We start from the raw sequence: 18756 nt of genomic DNA on the forward strand, positions 1-18756 counted from the left end.
TAATTAAAATAATTTCAATACAAACAGAAGTGTGGAAAAATGTAGAAAAGTTGATAGCAAAAAGTTGAGAAACCTTGAAAAAAATCATTGCTCACCAGAACATGGTATAATAAATAATCTTTGTAACTTATTATTTACTTAACTGTTAAATTGAGGAAATATGTACTTCAATTCTGGGAGTTTGGGCAATTGGGGGAATTTTCTAGCAATGGAAGAACTGAGGAAAAACATCATTTTTAGAGGAGAAATGGTTCTGTTAAACAATGTTTCAAAGTCACTAAAAATAAAGGAATATCTATACACTTCAATCCAAAGACAGACAATCTTTGTGAATATGAAGGGGGAAAAAACGTACCACTGCATGTCTCTTCATCTCTATCTATATCTAGGTACTTGTTTACCTGCAGTAAAAGCACAAAATTGTAAAAATAGATTAAAATGTAATAATTCCATTATTTTCAGTACAGTTTAGAGAAAAGCAAAGAAAAGCATTAAATTTCCTCCTTCATTGCCTCGCTTCTTCCCTGCATTTTTTTAGGAAAGCATGTGATTATTTTTTTCAAATGAAAAACCCAAAGGAAATATTTTCAAGTGTAAGGAAAGAATTTCTATTGTAGTTGTTGCACACCAACTACGGTGAAGAGAAAGCTCAAGCTGAACAGCAACTTTTTCGGGAATTTGGTGGGAAGCTGAAGAAGTAAAGTTGTCATATAAAAATCGACATAAATTACTCTGCAGCTTTGCAAAGACACTACATATTACACAGACAGCATATGCTGCAAGCAAAGGAGAGCCCGATCTTTCTGTTTTGATACTAATGGTGATCTGAATGGAAAATTTTAAAAGCTAAGAATTGTGACATTTTTGATATTTCATGTGGGACATTTCACTACTGCTTTTACCAGGCTGATGTCCCTTGAAAAATGGTCTAAACTATGTAACATACCACAAGAAGAGTTGCTGCTTATTTCAGGTAACACTCTGAATAGATGCATGGGGTGCAGGTCAAAAGACTTTCCCAGCCTATATGTAATTGGGAGATTTACTATATGCATTGAGTAGCTTTCTGCATTTCTATGCAATAATCAGAGATGTTCTTTGTTCATTTTTTCCAAACTGATTTTACACTATTATCTTGCTCAACCTTTACACTTGAATAGCACGTACTTGCTAAAACTTGGAAAAAGATTTGGATAATGATGCTCTCATTCCTTTTTCTCACAGGCATGAAAGAAATACACTAACAAATTGCAAATACTTTGTAAATGCATAAAGCAAAATTTTCAGTCACGTTCTCCTCATAATCCCCATCTTGAAGAAAATCAAAGAAAACCTCACCTTTGCCTTTTTAGATAAACCAAGATCGTTTCCATCAGAGCCACCAGCTTTCCAGTTCTCATTCACGACCGTCTATAGATAGACATGTAGAAATATTCACATGCATGAAACAGAACCAAAATCACAGTCAAAGCTCCTACTGATTTACACAAACAGATCCTTTATGGTGCATTTCAATTTTCACAAAGATTGAATGCGATGCTGCTGAAAATAGAACATATGTAGGTAATCCTCTGAAATCCTACACAGGATCAGACTGATTCAATTGTAGCAAGAGTATAAGTAATCGTAACAGGCCTAAAAAGCAGCATTTAGAACAGAAGCATTGTTTTCAATTGTATTTTCTTCCCTTCTTTCCTCAGGGCAGGCTTAAAGGTTACCATGGCCACCTTACTACACCGAAGTCTCCCCCCATTACTATTATAGCAGCTTTTCTAATGCATTCTGCTATTATCATATTTGTTTCTGAAACCACTAATGTGACAAAAACATGTAGTCATGGCTGAAACTTTCTTTTTGTAGCAACAAAAGACAAGTATTAAGATATTCTATTACATAAAGGATAACAGAAGCTGCACGTTGCTTTATGGGGCAGAAAGCCAATTCAAAGTGGCTAAGGAAAGAGACCCAAAGGCTGTCTATCCCAATGAGGCAACCATATTCTTCATACAAAAAATGGCAAAAAAGATCTTTGTCCTTATTGTTTTACAATCAACTGACAGAATGTGATTGTTTTAAAAGCCTTGCTTGATTCTACCTCAAAGGCATGTGTTAGTAAGAAGGAAAACAACAGCTTTTTCTCTTTGCCTGAGGCCTGGCAGCCCCATCATTTGAAGTCATTTGAGTGTGCTGCTCTGTGTTTTGCACAAAATGACCTGCTACCTCTTTTTTAATAAGAACCTTAATGAAGATAGGTGTTTTTTTTGTTGTTTTGTTTTTTTTTTTCTGTTTGTTGGTGGGGTTTTTCTGTGTGTGTTCTTTTTTTTTTTTTTTTGGGGGGGGTGTTGTTGGTTGTTTTTTTGTTTGTTTGTTTGCTTGCTTGCTTGTTTTATTACAGGCAAGATCATAGCTTTATTGGTTGTTATTCAGGCAAGAGTGTAGTTCTTAACAAGTGGATTCAGATTTCCATCTTGCTCTCTCCAGATGATGCCTGTGGTTTTCCTGTCTCTACACATTAAATCCCTAATCTCATAGGTTTCAGAAGATTAAAAAGGGCTCTGGTTTGCCAACTGTTTTCTTCGGGTAGCTGAAACAATCTAGCTTCAGTAACACAGGATTCAATACTTGGTAAAACCCCCCAACAAAGCAAATCTGTGCATGCTGGCATTCGTACTCTCAAGCCTTTTTCCTTTTTGCCAACCCCTACCATTAACCGCAGTCTTCAGTAAAAACCTAACAATGGTCTTTGCAGGGCTCCTTATATATTAGTCAGATTATGGGGGCTCTGCAAATGCCACTGCCAAATGTGATCCCTGCAGGTGCCTCTGTAAGCATTACACACTTGGGTAGTATTTTAAATATTTGCCTCAGATGGGATAATACCATTAGCCTCTAACATTTAGACAGTATATCTTCCCCCCATCTTTTTTTTTCTTTACTCTTCTTGAATGTGATGCTTGTCCACACAGACAAATGTTAATTCATTACCTCATTCTCATTTGGCATCTGTGGTGGGAGGTGCACTGATACTTCTTTGCTTCGTCCAGGTGAGCCACCCTGTTTATCTCCGTTCGAGAACTCAGAAGTAGAAAACGTTTTTCTTAAAGCATTTTTACATCCGTGAAGTGTCTTCCCCTCTTCCTCTGCAAGGAGAATCACACCACTTCAGATAACACAATACACCATCCAAGAAAAAGACAAACATGGCTTTCATTACATCTAATACTGACTTCTTTTACATATTCATTTCTCTTCTCATGCTCGGAGCCTCCATGAGCATGATAAACATCTATTTTGCAATCTTTATCATAAAGCTGAATACGCAGCTTGAACTTCCAGTGCACAGAGTATGACCTATTCCTTGATACTGAAAAATACATTATCTCAAAAGTTTATGCAATATATAGAAAACTTGATATACCTTCACATACCTAACTGATGGATTACTTTCTTATCAATCACGAGAAAAGACTTTGTTTTTTATCATAGTGCAGTGATGATCTGGCCCCCCAAAAATGTGTATTTTCTACCTCACTATCTTGGTATCACCAAGACTTACAAACAGCCATATGCCAGTGATATTTAGTTGTCAGAAGTTTAGGTCCTGAGATTAAACATTAAATAGTGATGTTCAAGCAGGGTCAGTTCCATTCGGGGATTCCTCTGGCCTTCAAAGAGGGACTGGAAAAACAGTCCCTCAGTATTACGACATGGCTAGGCCATCATCAAACAAAAACTCAGCAGTACAAATTTAGCTAAGAGCTGATCAGAGATCGAGACAAGTACGTGTACAGAAGTTTGGATTTCCAAACTCATGCTGAACAGTTATTTTCCTACAAAATAGAAAAAAAAAAGGAGGGAAGAAATAATAATAATAATAATAATAAAAAAAAAAAAGCACTAATGATGGCCAAAATAGAACTGCCTTTTTATTAAAAAAAAATCAATTATCAAGGATGGAGCAGCTATAGTACAATAAATTCAAGTGAATTTCACACTACATGTTCTTAATGAAAAATAAATGCTGATTTTAAAAGTGTTTCTTGGGTTTAGCTTGAAAAATCTGCTTTATAACAATAAGAAACACCGCAGTGCACTTCTAAAGCATAATTATACATTAGAGGCATTAAAGAAATTCTTGCGGAGAGTCTTAATGATGCCCTTGGGGTTAGTACATTCAGCAGTCCACTTTCCCAAAGACTTATTAATCCCCATGGACAGCTCTGTGCCACGGTTACTATGACTCACAGAAAGGGCTGGCATTCTGGACATAACCTGAAGTCCACACTCACTAAAGTCAAGGTTCATAAAAAGTAAATTGCACTAGATCAGAACAGCCTAGCAAATGTTTTTCTCCTCTCAGACCACAGATGGATCCTCTGAATAATTCCTAAATCCCAGGCCTCTTGGTACGACGTTTGGCTTCTCCTTCTATTTTAGCAAGCACTTTCCTAAAACAGTATTTGGAAACAGCACTACATATGTGCAATGTCTACTTCCTACAAGCTCTCTTTTTCAAGCCATGGAAATGAAGCTGTATTACGTCCAAAACTCTCTTCTAAACTCTTGACAGGTAAAGGGATCATCCACTAATGTTGTTTCTATTATATTCTATGATTCTATACAGATCTTCCTATTGTCACACAACTTTATAAAAAGAACTAGAAGAGTTGCTCAAAAAGTTTCAAACTTCTGTTATTACATTGGTAAACAGGATGAACTTCCCATTTAATACTACGAACTGAGAAGTTTTATATTAAAGACTGACAAGACACAGAAGGATATTAATGTCTTTATGCAGCCAAATGTGTGTGGTCCTACAGAGCAACTAACAATAGGGGATGAGGGGCCCGTATCCTCACTGTGCACATATAGGGGGCCTTTACTATGAAACCTGGAAGAAAGCTCCTGGAAGCCATATACGTTTCTGATCACAATCAAGACAGAGACAAAAGGAATCATCAATGTGAATGATCAGCATCATAACTCACATACCAATAAGCTCTGAATAAGCATAAGTTTCCTGCACAAACCAGTGCCTATCATGGGTGCCACTGTGATCATTCTTCTGGGCTACAACCAGACCCACCTTCTCCAAAGAGTAGACTCTGAATACTCCAAACAGAAGAATATCACTTAACGTCAGAGGGCATATGACACATGGTTGAGCAGTTGTAATTAGACAGTACACATGAGCCCACTGATTTATTTTACTACATTATGTATTTTCTGGACAGCTGAGCTATTGTCACAGATAAAAGGCTGATAGATTAAGTGAGCTAACAAGAAATCAAGAGCATTCACAGTATTTCAGTGCCACTCACTCACCCGAGACTACAGCTAGAAGCACTATATCCTTTTTCTAAAGAGATTAGCCATAAGCAGCTGTCAGAAACTTTTAGTTAAGACCTTTGCAGCGCTGTTGGGTTAGATAACGTAAAACATAATATTTGATGAAACGTTCACAACTGCAATTTGATACTAGATTCACAACTGCAAGTAAAGAAAGTGTACAAGAAAAACATCTGAGCAGCACAAAGCAGTTGTGAAATGCATGCTGCAGAGAGACTGCCAGCCATGCAACCCTATGCATGATGAGCCTGTGCCACCTAAGTGGGTGGGAGGAACCAAATCTTATGCTGCGAGCACAGCTCCTCGGGGCCAGAGAGGACCATCCTACAGGTGTCTGAAGTAAGCACTGATACCTGCAGTTTCTCATCCTGCATCACATAACCGGCTCTCTTGAAGTAGCAACAGTTCTGATCTCAAAAGAAACATATTAAAAATAACACAAATTTACCTAAATCTAAAGAAACTGCAATTTGCAGAGGAATATCACAGCTTTATTCCTTTGACGGTGTTCTCAATTTCAACCTTTTCTGTCCTTACTTTTGCAAGAGAATGGGAAGAAGCAGGGGCCAGATGTAAAACAGCAGAAGGCTCGCTCAGCCTACCCCCCGCCAAGTGATAATTGACTCATTAGTCACAGTCACAGTTCGCAACCTGCCAAGACCTGCATGTACAACACTGGCCTTTACCACATGTGACAACGTAAATAAATAAATAAGGGTACGAACACAATAAAAAGTAGCAGAAGAAGGTGGAAATGAAGGAAAGATTCATATATTCACTCCACAGACACTTTTTCAATTTTACTTTTGAGAAATTCCACCGTCACTACTTTCACAATGAAATTACAAGCAAGCTTAGGTCTCTAGAAAAGTAAATCTCAGTCCCTCAAGAGTAATATCCATCATAATTGTGTGTCACTGAAAGGTATGTTGCAGACCTCAGAAACATTTCTATCAGAGAGTACAACCAGCTTGATACATCCTTTCTGTCCAGCTATCTATCCTTTCTGTTGCCTAAAATTCTCTTTGTCTTCCAATTTGGAAAGGAACCTTTTGAAAACATCCAGTGATCACCCATATATTTCAAGCAGTGGAGTCACTTATCACAAAGCCAGAAAAGAAAGCTATCAGGAGTATCAGGAAAAACTTCCTGTCAGTAAAATCTATTAGATGAAATAGGAGTCCCAGAAGAATGATAGAAATCCCATGGTTTAAAACATTTCTTAGCAAGACCAGACATGGCAATCAATAATATGCAGTAGAATAACTGGCTTGATAACACATGCTGGACTAAACGATAGCAGCTACTAGGTATTTCCCTCCTCCTTCAATTCAATGAATGAATTCCAAAAATATTCATAAAAATTGGCCGAGAATGAGAATAAGGCCCTTCTTAACTATAAAAAAAAATAATACAGCAAAGCTACTGTTTTAAGTTCCAAATTACTTCTTGTTCTCAAAACACAGGACAGAGGGCCAACAGAAGGCCTGTGAATCCCTTAAAGCCTTTCCTAATTATGCCTTGATGGAACACCTGGGATTCAAGTAACTCAGTGCCTTTGTGCAGGGCCCCTGAACAAAAAGTAGTTTTATTCACAGAGGCTTGGTAACTCAGTACAAGAGGTACATGGTACAGAGGTACAGAGGCATGGTAGAGAGGTCAAGAGCACAAATTTCAATTTCATTTATTATCTCAAACACATCAGCAAACTGCCACATTTAAAAGCACGAACAAACCCTGTCACTGAAACGCTTCCACAAAATATCGCTTTGGGATTTTCAACAGATGGAGACAGAGTAGGAGAAGAACCTGGATTTACCTATTTGCAGCTATGTATACTGTTATATGGTGCTGAGATAATTTACCCTAAATGCCTAGCCATAAGAAAAAAAAACAGATTTAAAGCCTGAAAATCCAATTTGTTGGGAGGATAAATTTTAAAGCTTTCTATTTTCTTTTTTTTTTCTTTAATAATTCATCCAAACCAGCTCCTAGATATAATTCTGCAGTACCTCAATCTAAATTTGCAGCCTCCCCCTGCTTGTGTAGTGCACACTGAGAACAGAACTTGGTGTTTTCAGTTACTTAACCAAGAAAATCTGCTCTGATTTACATTCTTGAGCTATCTTCCTGTTCCCATGTATTTAAATGCATAAATCACTGTAAATCAATGCAGTTTGCCCAACTTTTCATGACAAATAAAAAGCCCAATTACCCCACGTAGTACATAGCAGGAGGATTTCAGAATTAGGCACCTGTATGTCTGTCCCAGTACAGCTCAAGCACTTGAACAGTAATGTAGTGCTGTTTTAAGAGCATTATGGTATCCTGCCTAGCCTCCTGCTGCTACTCAGAAAGGCGGTGGATTTTCCATAGATACTGTATCTTATCTGCCAACCCTGAGCATCTGAAATACCTATCCCCTAGACATCCAAATTCCTAAAGTCCTATTCAAATCTTGCTCAACCAAAACCCTCGCTGATTTCAAAGACACCGATCTCACCATAGCACAAAAAGCAGAACTCCTCTGTCAAAGTAACTCAATCTATAAAGCCAAGAAAATAACAACTTACTTGCATCAGCGTACACATTAATATTCATAACACCTTCCAAGTGCAATACGTAAAACATCATAGTCTTCCTTCTCTACACTTCACCTGCTATTCAGTTAACAAGGGCATTTACACTGCTTGATCCCCTTCCTTCACTGCAGTTTTGCATCAGTATAACTCATGGATGCCTATGGAATTCTCTGCAGTTTATACAAGAGCAGAGATTCACTTGGTATAGCCTTTCCCCTCATGTCTTTGATGTCACCCTGACTAAATCACAAATAATCAGCAAGAAGTATTGTTTACTTGCACTTTTTTTTCGTTTAAAAGGTCAGCTTTTACTACATTCACTAATAAGGGCTTGATTCTTTTTCACTAACACCAACTTACTAATGAAATTTCACTATGTCAGGTCCTCAGCTAGAATAAATAAATAATCCATGGACTGGGACAACTTCAGTTAGACTATTTCTGACTTAAAAGTCCTAATTATTACTTTTAACTGCCATTTTTTGACATTTTACTGTAATATATTGTAAAAAACAGACAGGAAAGGACTTTTTGTATGTGCTTCTTCAGAGGAGAGAAGAATGACTTGACTTATACTAAGTATATTTCAGCCACTCATACACCTGCTTTAGCTTAATGTACAGCAATATTTCTTCATAACTAACTCAGCTCTTCATTTTCAAAAGCTGAACTGTTCTTTCACTGTATCAGTATCTCTCCCATTTTCCTTAATGGAATCTATATGCTGTGTTTTTATGTACTGTTTTATCTGTATCAGTATCTGTATCTCTGTTGGGCTTTAAATATTGTCAGTGTTAGAAAAGTGGCAATATTTCCTGTTTACGCCACATTCAGCCCAGCTGATCATTTAAAAACATACATTACTCTGCCACGGTTCGATAGTGCTGTCACCAGATACCTTCTCCATTTGAATACTGTAATGCAGTCAGTTAAGTAACGCAGCAAATGTGCATTTGACCATCTCAGCAGCCTTCAAGAGCAAAATCTTGCTTCTTCCAACAGATGACGACCAAAAATAACTTTTTAAAAGTTTAGAAAACCATAACAGAAGTCTTAAAGTAGATTCTCAGCTGACATGAACCAGTTCAATCCTAGTAAGGGAGATACACCTCATAGTATCTACCAGGGATCACGTGGCATCTACCACAACCAACTAGTACCAGTGAACTAGATGAGATCTCTGGTTCCAACATTTTTATTATTATTATTATTATTTATTTATATATTACAGTCAAAGCAACCCCAAATATGCTTAAATTCATCCTCCGTACAACAAAACTACTTTAAATACACGTCATGGGAACACTTTAAAAGAGCAGGTGGCATGCTAACAAATCAGGACAGAACTGGTTTTGAAATCCTTCTGTGTAATTGCATACTAGAAGAAGTCAGCACTAGCTGGTAAGTAGATAAGCACTGTAAGAAACAGGAGAATTATATATAACTGAAAGCACCTGACAACTCAACACAAATTATTCCTTTCTTAACAAATAGTATTAGTAAAGAGATTGCAGCAGGTGGGAACTAATTAACAATCATCTGACATCCCAAGATTTCAAAAAATGCATGATTTTGGACATCATTGAGAAATTAAGGTATCCTCAGAGAGTCCTGATTTTAAAAATGACAAATACTTACCTCCTTGAAATTAGACATTTCTATGTGATTTTATACTGGACACAGAGAAGAACAAAAGCGAGGTCACTTGATTTCTGTTTCTGATTGTCTTGCCAAGCCACTCAGAACTGCCAAGCTCTGACCTCTGACATTATTCGCTTTGTGTAATTTCCACACCTAGAACAGAGGGCTAACAGTTTCTCACCTCACTGGAGTGTCATGAAACTTAGCCAACAGATGCATTTGGCACAGTTCAATGCCTTTCAAGGCAAGGTGATGAGGTAGAGCAACGGTTCATTCCATGTTACTGTTTTATATAGTATAACAGAATTTAACCATAGTCAATATACCACTATGGGATTAAATCTGTACCAAAATATCAACAGCAAAGCTGTTTCCCTTCCCTAATGTCTAGGCAGAGAGAATCTAAGATATGCAACAGAATAGAAATACTTTTTTTCCATCTGAAACAGACTTCAGAAATTGTTCAGTAAAATAGGCACTAGAGAAAAAAAAATGCTATCAGGAAAGCACCATTGCTCACAGGCTGTCCAACTTGCAGGGAGTCAGGGTGCCTGGTCCTTATCCAGTGCTGCCAGTGAGTTGCTGTGCTCAGCAATTCCCCCTTTTCATGCCTTACTTTTTTCTGTCTATACAAGTGAAATTAAGTTCTTCACATAGCCAATACCACTGAGATCAAAGGACAACAAATAACCATAAAACAGATCCCCACTATTTCAAAAATCATCTATTATGCTTGCACCCCTACGTCTTTTCTTCTACATTTAGGGGCTCTGGATAGTATTTGATTTTATACTATGTTGAATGAAGGTTACAGAGAGATGGCTACTACATTTATGATTAATAGAAAACTGCAGATTTTTTTCTCCCAACCAAATCTTTCCAATGATCAAGCAAAACACATCAATAAAAAGCTCTGAATTTATGCTGTTTCCCTATTTCATGCCCTGTTTAAGTTCCCTGGGGATGACAGATTAATTTAATTAGTTTTATTGAACTGCCTAGTTGTTTTTATTGGCAAATCCACTCATACAAAGAAGGCTGAAAATTTCTCTTGGGGTTAGCATTGTCCTACTGGTCCATTTTTTTAAATTAAAGTAAATTTACTGTCATTTCTTATATAGTTTTCTGGTATGCTTTCTGTGGTTAGACTCAAATTTGTAAAGTGCCTTTGCTGACACTTATGTAGGAAGTTTAAAGTTGTTGTTTTTTCTAAACATGGTTAACAAAAAAAAGGGAAGGAGACGGCTACCTTTAAATGGACTGTGATCTAAACATCACTAAGCTTTCACTGGGGAATTAAATTAATTTGATCACAACGCAAAATATGGCTCTTGTATGCCACCTGGAAGCAGAGCAATGGTCAGCCGCTTCCAACTTCCTTCGCCTGACAGCCTGCTGGGCACAGAAGCATCAAAAGAGCAGCACTGAGGCTATAAAGCACATAGCCAAGGTTCAGTTTGCTTAGAGATGGGTCTGATCAAAGCCCTCAGACCTCAACTCAGTGCCAAGTAGATCAAATGGAGCAAACTTAATAGCAGGAATGGACTGGATTTAATCCCGGTGGTCAAATGGCCAGAAGCATGGAAAAACTGTGAGTCAAAACTTGGGTTTGGATAAGAATTTTATTCTAGCAGCAACTTTTTATTCTAGCAGGTGACTGATCCAGGATCCTGGAATTTTTTCTTTTTTTTCTCTCTTTCTTTTTTTTAAAGAGGAGTAATTTAAAATCTAGATGAAAAACATAAAGTTTGGACTTCATTTTTCTGTGTTTCTTATTTATTTTGTTTTGTTTATAGAAGGTCAAAGGAAATATTTTACACTCCAGTGAATTTGCCAATCTTCCTCTGAGTTTAGAAGCAGATGCTGTTTTCTATTTTTGGACACCTAATTCTTTCCACCAGATTTCAAGCACTCTTTCTAAGTTCTGAAAGAACCCTGCACAGCATTTTTTAAAAAAGTGGAGATTGGGTCTATTTCAATGAGATTTTGTCCAAATATGTTCTAGTGTTTAGTTTTGAAGAGATCATTCACTGACCACATCTACAGAAATCCATATCATGAATTCTTTTGTAAATCCAACTCTTTTGAGGCTTCAACTGCATAGTCAAGACATTCACAATTTTTCATTGGGCTTACACAACACAGCAGAGTCCTACAACCTCAAAGCAAATGCCAGCTAGCTGTTCTATTATTGGACTTTTTTATAATCAAAGCTAAAAGATCAAACTAACAAAAACTAAATACGTTAACTTGGCAAAAGCATGCAAATGTTCAGTGATTCTAAAAGCAACACAAATTAATGCTTTAAAATAAATTATTATAGATAGCCCAGAACAGTCTAATGGTGGTTGGGTTTTGTACTCAAGGCATATTCTTTTCAACTTCAACTCGTGTGTAAATTTAATTAATCACAAAAAATAAAATATTAGTTAGGAAATCAGATTCTTATGAGATGAATAATAATATGAGATGAAGAGTAGTAACGAAACTCCTGGTGAAAATATTCCTGCAATCCAATCTGGGAGCTAGTACAAATTCATGTACAAGTGAAGATCACCTTATATAAATACAGTACTCTGTGAAATCAGTGGAATCCAACTATTTCTCTACGTTTCTTCTGTTTTCAATGTTACAACAGTCAAAAATCTATCAGACAGTGATGATTTTCAATTTTTTTAAAGACTTTCTCTATATTTACATACACAACTGAATAGGCTGGGTCATTTGTGTGTACAAACAGGTATCTCCATATCTAATTATGCAGGACGGCAAACTCTAATGCTAATGATAATTGTACTAAGAGGCAGAGTATGAATCTACACTAATATCAGGCCAAATTCAGAAAGGTAATCTGTAAACGGCCAGATTTTACCTGACACTAACCACAAATGTATGTCCACAGTGAATATCAGAAGTCATGACACGAAAGAGCATTTCTGGAGCCTATTAACAGGCAGTCTTATTAAGCTATCACAGTTGCTTTTTTAAATTCTATTTTTAGAAGCCAAATGACTTATTTTTCAAGTGCAAATTTAAGAAACTAAGAATGTGATATTTTGCAGAGTACTTTGCATTGTTCTGATACTAAAATGCCTTGTGCCTTACGTGGAATTTTTGCAGGTCATTAGTTTATAATGCAAACCAGCACCTTTGGGCATTTTTAGAGGAAAATGAAGACAGAAGAAAAACAACCTGAACAATTTTGCTTATACAAACACAGAAAACTACATTTCTAAGCATTTGATTCAGTTAAAACTCTACCTTTGATAAAGTTTTAGTGGCAAATGCTGTAGTGACAATGAGAGCAAGTGAAATATATGCTGAGGCTTTTTGCAAGTAGTATCATGATATGCAGCATGCTTCTAAGATAGGGCCTATCCCCAGTGTATCAATCATACATAAAAGAGACCAGAACCTAATTTTCAATCCTCTTATCTCATCTCCCAGCGCCTCCTTTCTCTTCTATTTTTTACTGGGAGGAGAGACAGAAGGCTGCCACAAGATTATTTCTACAGCAGCTTCAACTCCCCCACTGGTTTTCTGCTCAGTGCCTGTGACTGACACTTAGTTCTGCCTGAAGGACAAGGACAGGACAGACTTCTGAGTGCCAATCAATGGAGCATGCTGCATAGTGTAATTGGAAAATACAGTGCTTCTGCATAAGATGAGGATATCATTCCAAGTGGAAAGCTGTGGTAAAGACAACTATAACTGAATAACATATAATTCCCCTTTATCTTTATTGCACCTGACTTAAAACAGACAGAATAAATGAACCTCAGCTACATAATTTGGGTACACATCTAAACTTCCTGTAATTAAAAGTGCTCAGATCAAGGTTAAGCCTCACCTTTTATCTTCAAAGTGTAAGACCTTTTCAGCCTAATTACTTGGTGCGTGCCACAGCATAACACAGCAAGCCGGTGTTAAACTGCACATTCCTGGTCCTAGGCAGTCATGTACTATGAAGTACTTTCTTTAGGCTCTTCTTGTCTCAGTATTTTTCTAACAAAATGACATGGGACTTACTTGGAGAGTCTATCTTTCCACATATTGCTCCCCACAACCTCCCTAAACTGAGCAAACCATGGTTAACCACCTGTAGGGCCCTACCTCAGCAGTCTGTGAACCAAGCTAAGGAAAATTGTCGTGAGGGATTTCACTGCTGACAGAAAAAACAAAAGCATCCAAAGGATTTGCCTAAGGTCATGTAGCAAGTGAGTAACAGAACAACACGAAATACTACTCCTCTTTCCACCTTCCCTTCTGGCTGCAATTTCTAATGGGAAATTTGGGTGGTACATACCTTTCAGAAGATAAGTGAACGAGTTTAGAAACTCGTCATATGACTGCTCATGGCTATTAATAAATCGATCAAGGATGCTGTTGTTTAACGATTGTTCTTCCATGATCCGCACCTTCACAGTCAGACAGGTATATCTGCTTTAGTAGGCTTCTTCTGCAACAAAAAGAAAAGAGCCATGTGTATCTGTAGGCAGAAAATATGTTAACTGAAGAGTCCCTAACCCATATTTATAAGCACCAGAATGTCAATTTTTATTTCACTCCTTGTGAAGTACTGATCTCTGCAGTGGGACTTTACACCATTTTCCCAGAATTCGAGGAGACACAGTAATTTTAAGTTCAAAGGGAGAGATTGTGAAGATGTATGCCTGAAATTTAAGTCCTCGGGTACCATGGGCCACAGAAGTGCCAGCCTCTCTCAGTGGGACTCTTTCCCCTCATTTTGAGTTGCTTAGTGTTACGCCTGCCAAACCCCTGTCTTCTTTGCAGAAATAGTGACACCACTCGCTAGCACGTTGGATTTTACAAGTAGGACACCTGTACATTCAAAACTTGGACCGAATCCATCATTTTGCAGGTGCACTCTTCACTGTACCACCAAAGCCACTAAACCCAGATGTTGTAGGGCACGTTAAATTACGATGATGTGCGCGTGCATGCTGAGGCAGCACACAGGCCGAGAAGAGCGTGATGGAGCTGGGCCACACAGGAAGGCCAAGACCCCATCCTGAGAAGGAACAAATGCTGAGGGCTGAAGAAACATCGTGGATGCTTTTCTTAACCTGTATAAACGCATTTTAACAGCTCTGTGATATTAGTTAGCTAATATTACTGATTTTTTATACATATAGGGCCAGAGTACTGGAAGTAGAAAGGCATGGGTTGGAGGCATGGGCAGACCTAACTCTCTCACACAGTGGCAACCTAACTAAAAAAATTAAATGACCAGTTTGCATACATTACTATGATAAAGATACAAGAATGCAGTATTCACCTAGGGCTTGATTTTCACATGCTCCCATGTTTCTTCCCCTGATTTGACACAGCATTAGGAAGTGTCTTTGGGGAATGAAACCTTAATTCTTCAGCAAAATCTCAAGTCAACTACACTAAGGAAGGGCTGAGAACCTGATTTTAAAGTTAAATAAGATCAAACAAGAATTGTTCCAAGCCCAGCAGGAAAATAAAACATGATTTCCAACATCAAACTCTAATTTTGTTGGACTGTCAGTGCATAAAGGCGGCTGATGTTCTGAAGATGTAAAAACACCTGCACACCCACATAACCTGAAGTTTAAGTCTTCTCATGTTTTGCAAAAAACAAACAAGCATTAATCTCTCTGTGGACTGACCAAGCAGAATATCATTTACCAGAGTCTCAGAGTGGTTTATGCAAATTACAGTAGTTTTAGAGGGAAGCAATGCCTTTCTATTCCTCATTACTGTTCAGTTATTAGAGTCATCATTTGAGGTAAATTTCATTATGTGAAAGACTGCAGTGATTTGTAAGGCCAGTGTCAAAGGGAAAAATATACATACATATATTTAATCAAGAAAATGGTAATAATTTTTAGTTTTTCTTTGGCACCTGGCATCTAGGATCTCCAAGTCCTTTATAAACACTAATGAAATTAACTTCACAATAGTCCCATGAGGAAGAACAAACATTATTCCCAATAACAGATGAGAAAAACTGAGTCACAGAGAGTTTAAATGACTTATTAACAAATCAGAGGAGGTCTGGCAATACAGCTTAGATTTCTTTTCTCTAAAATGCTCTAATAAGATAGAAAGTTGATAATCAATTTGGGGGAACAGTCGTATAATTAACCAAACTGAATGGCTGCTTTCTCAGTGGCTACAGCCACCTAGCCATCAGCTTTGAATTAAGCATCCAGGCCAGGTGCTAGCAAAATGCTCTAGCTCAATTCTCACCCTCCTGTGCAGCCTTTACTTTCTGCACAACTTGGGAAACTTACTTCAGGTTTTAACATCCTGTACAAAAACACCCTGGATAAACACCAGGTTTTGACTCCTCACAGTTAGCTAGGGAACACAGTGCTGAATTCAGCTTGACAAAGTTTTAGCCATATTACAATCGTAAAAACCTGAGTACCAGCCTCATGAAAAAGCCAGCAATGGATGCTGCTAGAATATAATCTAATATTCAATACCTGAAATCTCCTGATATACGCTATAAAGGAAGTTATCCCTAAAGGTTTTAAACATACATTTCACTAAGCCTATGCATTTTCATCTAGCATGTACTTCAATATGCATGCACCAGGAGAAGCTTCACCAAAATAGTACTACTTTAAAAAAAAAATACATAAATAAAAAAGCAGAGAAAATTCCCTGGATAGTCCAAGCATGGGGAAAGATGTCTTTCTCAAGACTGACAGGGTTTTTTACCGAAATATGGACCAAATTTTTACCCAAGACAAAGCAATAAATCCAGAGTATTTCTCGTACAGCCAATATAGTTGTTGCTGCCTGACACTAGTATATGAGGTCTGCTACCAGCTGTGTCAAAGCCATTCATCATGGTTAAGGAAATAACTTATAACTCATAGGTGGCATTTCCTTATTTTTTCCTTATGAAAAACACAAAGAATATATTCTGTAACATGAGTGCACTTATTTATTCATATTTTAATAAATCCCAAATTGGAAAAGAGGGGAGAAAACCCTATTTGTAGTTTTGGCATTCATCTGTTTATTTTATCTCCGTTGCTTTTTATGAGAAATTCACAGTTTTGTTTAAAAAAATATAAAGCAAGAAATAAAATGCAAAATGGAATATACAGGTAATAGTCCAACACAGTCTTAACCTTTCCTTGCACAGCCACAAAGCTGTTATTTAATTCTACAGAACCAGGATATCAGACAGAAGAACCAGCTAGGTCCTAATAAAAGCTTAGGTTCTATCAGAAGAACATCCTTTCTCTCAACCAACACAGAGGAGAGACTGGCAGCTAGACCTACCTGTCCAACTTATTTTAAATTACTCTGAAGAGCGGCAGGGTGCTATTTCATCAGCCTAAATGAAAGCACAGATGTCAGTATTTGGAGAACAAGTACTATTCCTGAAACTGAACATATGGTTAGGATGGATGACACCATGATGAGGTGTTCAAAAACTTAGCTCTCAAACTGTTCAAAAACTTAGCTCTCAAACTGTTACGGTTTTTATATTTTTCATTTTCATTTCACTTTGGTTTTCTGCTGTTTCCCCATCTCCTTTATTTCTGAGTCTCTCTTAAATGAACCACAAAATGTGTGAGGTGCAGAGTTTTGTGATGTAAAGAACTGCAACCAAACTGACCAGAAGACTCTCCAGAAAATAAATAAATAAATAAATCTAGGTTATTTTAATTTACAATGATGGATTGGAATCACCTGCAATTTATGAACTGGATACAATCACACCTCTAAGAATGAAACGACTGCGCTGTTCTGCTAGACAGTAACTGCCACCAGAACCAAAAACTTAGCTTTCTCCCAGAGGCATCAACCTTCATCAAAGGTTTCAAGGAAAGTAAGGCAAAGATATCTGATCCTTTCCCTGTGCTGGCTCTGGATAGATTTAGAGTCAAATATCAGTAAGAGATGCATTCAAGCAGCAGCTATCCTTTTTTCTTTTTGCATTTCACTCCTGTTCACTCATCCAAATTACTATAATGAGGTTTCTTGAGGCAATCATTCATTCAGTCTTGCTGATCGTCAGCAGATTGTGTAAAATCAATTTTATTTCTCAAAATGCAGTCTTCTTTCCAGCAGTTTAAGCCAAATCAGAAATCTCTGTATCAATCACAAAGGAAGGTCAAGTGAGTATTAGCGTGATTTCAATTATGCAGTCGTTAGTTCTATTAAACAATAACGAAGTGTGGAAGGTGGAATATGGTTTTCCTGGTGTAAGCTGCATTTTGAATGTTTTAATATGTTTCTTTTATACAGAACATATGTAATGAATGAAAAATCAGGATTCTGAATTGTTAAATGTGAACAGCAATGAGCTCCTCACAACTCCCCTCTATAAAGTCAATAAAACCTCACATAATTTTATTATACTGAAAAATTAAAAAAAAAAAAAAAGAAAAAAACACTTCTCTAGTACTTTTGGCATAGGTTAAAGTCAGGTTGCTACAATATGAACGTGAACTACCAAAAATCATTCTTGTTAAAATAAGAAATACTTGTTTATAGATCACTTGCAGGCTCATGGGAAGCATCACTAAATACACCTGTTCTCAAGATTTTATAGACTATGTCTGTACAAATCAGATTGAACACAAATACATTATTGTTACTTCTTCTACGCTGGACACTGCCTGATCTTTTTCCCTGTACAGCTAACACAGCAACTAAACCTCTCACAACCTTTTTCAAAGGAGCCTTTAATACTTCAGATTTAACTAACATCTCATAAAAGCAACCACACTGTCTTGCAACCCACAACACAGAACAAAGCAACAAAGATTTCTGTAGCAGCTCTCACCCACGGAGCATTCACATGTTGGTCTGCACTAGGACGACCTGGGTTTCCAGGACTCTTTTGGCCTGGCTAGTTCAGGAAGGAGGCATGCAAAGGTGGAACTCCTGCATGTCCTTAGATAAATGCCTTTTTTTGTTGCATGTGGACTGCAATCATCCTAAGAAGCATCCGAGGATGGCACTTGGAAAGTGGGCTAAGGGAAGGGATCGATCCTGTGAGTTCCTGAGTGTACTGAGAAACGCATCAAATGTTTTCAGTGGGGCAGCACAGAAAGGTTACCCACTGTCCAGTGAGCTGTTCCCTTGTTGCCTGGACACCTGCAGAGCTACAGCCACAGAAGCAAGTCCTCCCTGCCTGCAGTCCTGCCCTACTTCTTCTCCTTCT

The 18756-nt window shown here is 37.5% G+C and overlaps 2 protein-coding genes across 7 annotated transcripts in view; one reads left to right on the top strand and one right to left on the bottom strand.

Moving 5' to 3' along the window:
• Nucleotides 1-18756, top strand: part of RAG2 (recombination activating 2) — a 124407-nt gene that overhangs the window by 96670 nt on the left and 8981 nt on the right. The gene's annotated exons all lie outside the window — the stretch shown is intronic.
• Nucleotides 1-18756, bottom strand: part of IFTAP (intraflagellar transport associated protein) — a 40411-nt gene that overhangs the window by 15369 nt on the left and 6286 nt on the right. For 2 of the 5 annotated variants that reach the window (XM_035326945.1, XM_035326946.1), the window contains exons 2-5: nucleotides 13879-14031; nucleotides 2986-3140; nucleotides 1339-1410; nucleotides 356-401 (exon numbers count right to left, since the gene is read on the bottom strand). In XM_035326945.1, coding sequence (XP_035182836.1) covers nucleotides 356-401; nucleotides 1339-1410; nucleotides 2986-3140; nucleotides 13879-13981 — 376 coding nt within the window. In that variant the 5' untranslated portion in view covers nucleotides 13982-14031. Of the gene's footprint in view, nucleotides 1-355; nucleotides 402-1334; nucleotides 1411-2985; nucleotides 3141-13878; nucleotides 14032-16862; nucleotides 16882-18756 lie in introns of those variants that run through there. The other 3 variants (XM_035326949.1, XM_035326948.1, XM_035326947.1) reach the window with 2 other exon arrangements.

The sequence above is a fragment of the Oxyura jamaicensis genome, chromosome 5 (assembly GCF_011077185.1).
Source record: "Oxyura jamaicensis isolate SHBP4307 breed ruddy duck chromosome 5, BPBGC_Ojam_1.0, whole genome shotgun sequence".
Classification (NCBI taxonomy): Eukaryota; Metazoa; Chordata; class Aves; order Anseriformes; family Anatidae; genus Oxyura; species Oxyura jamaicensis.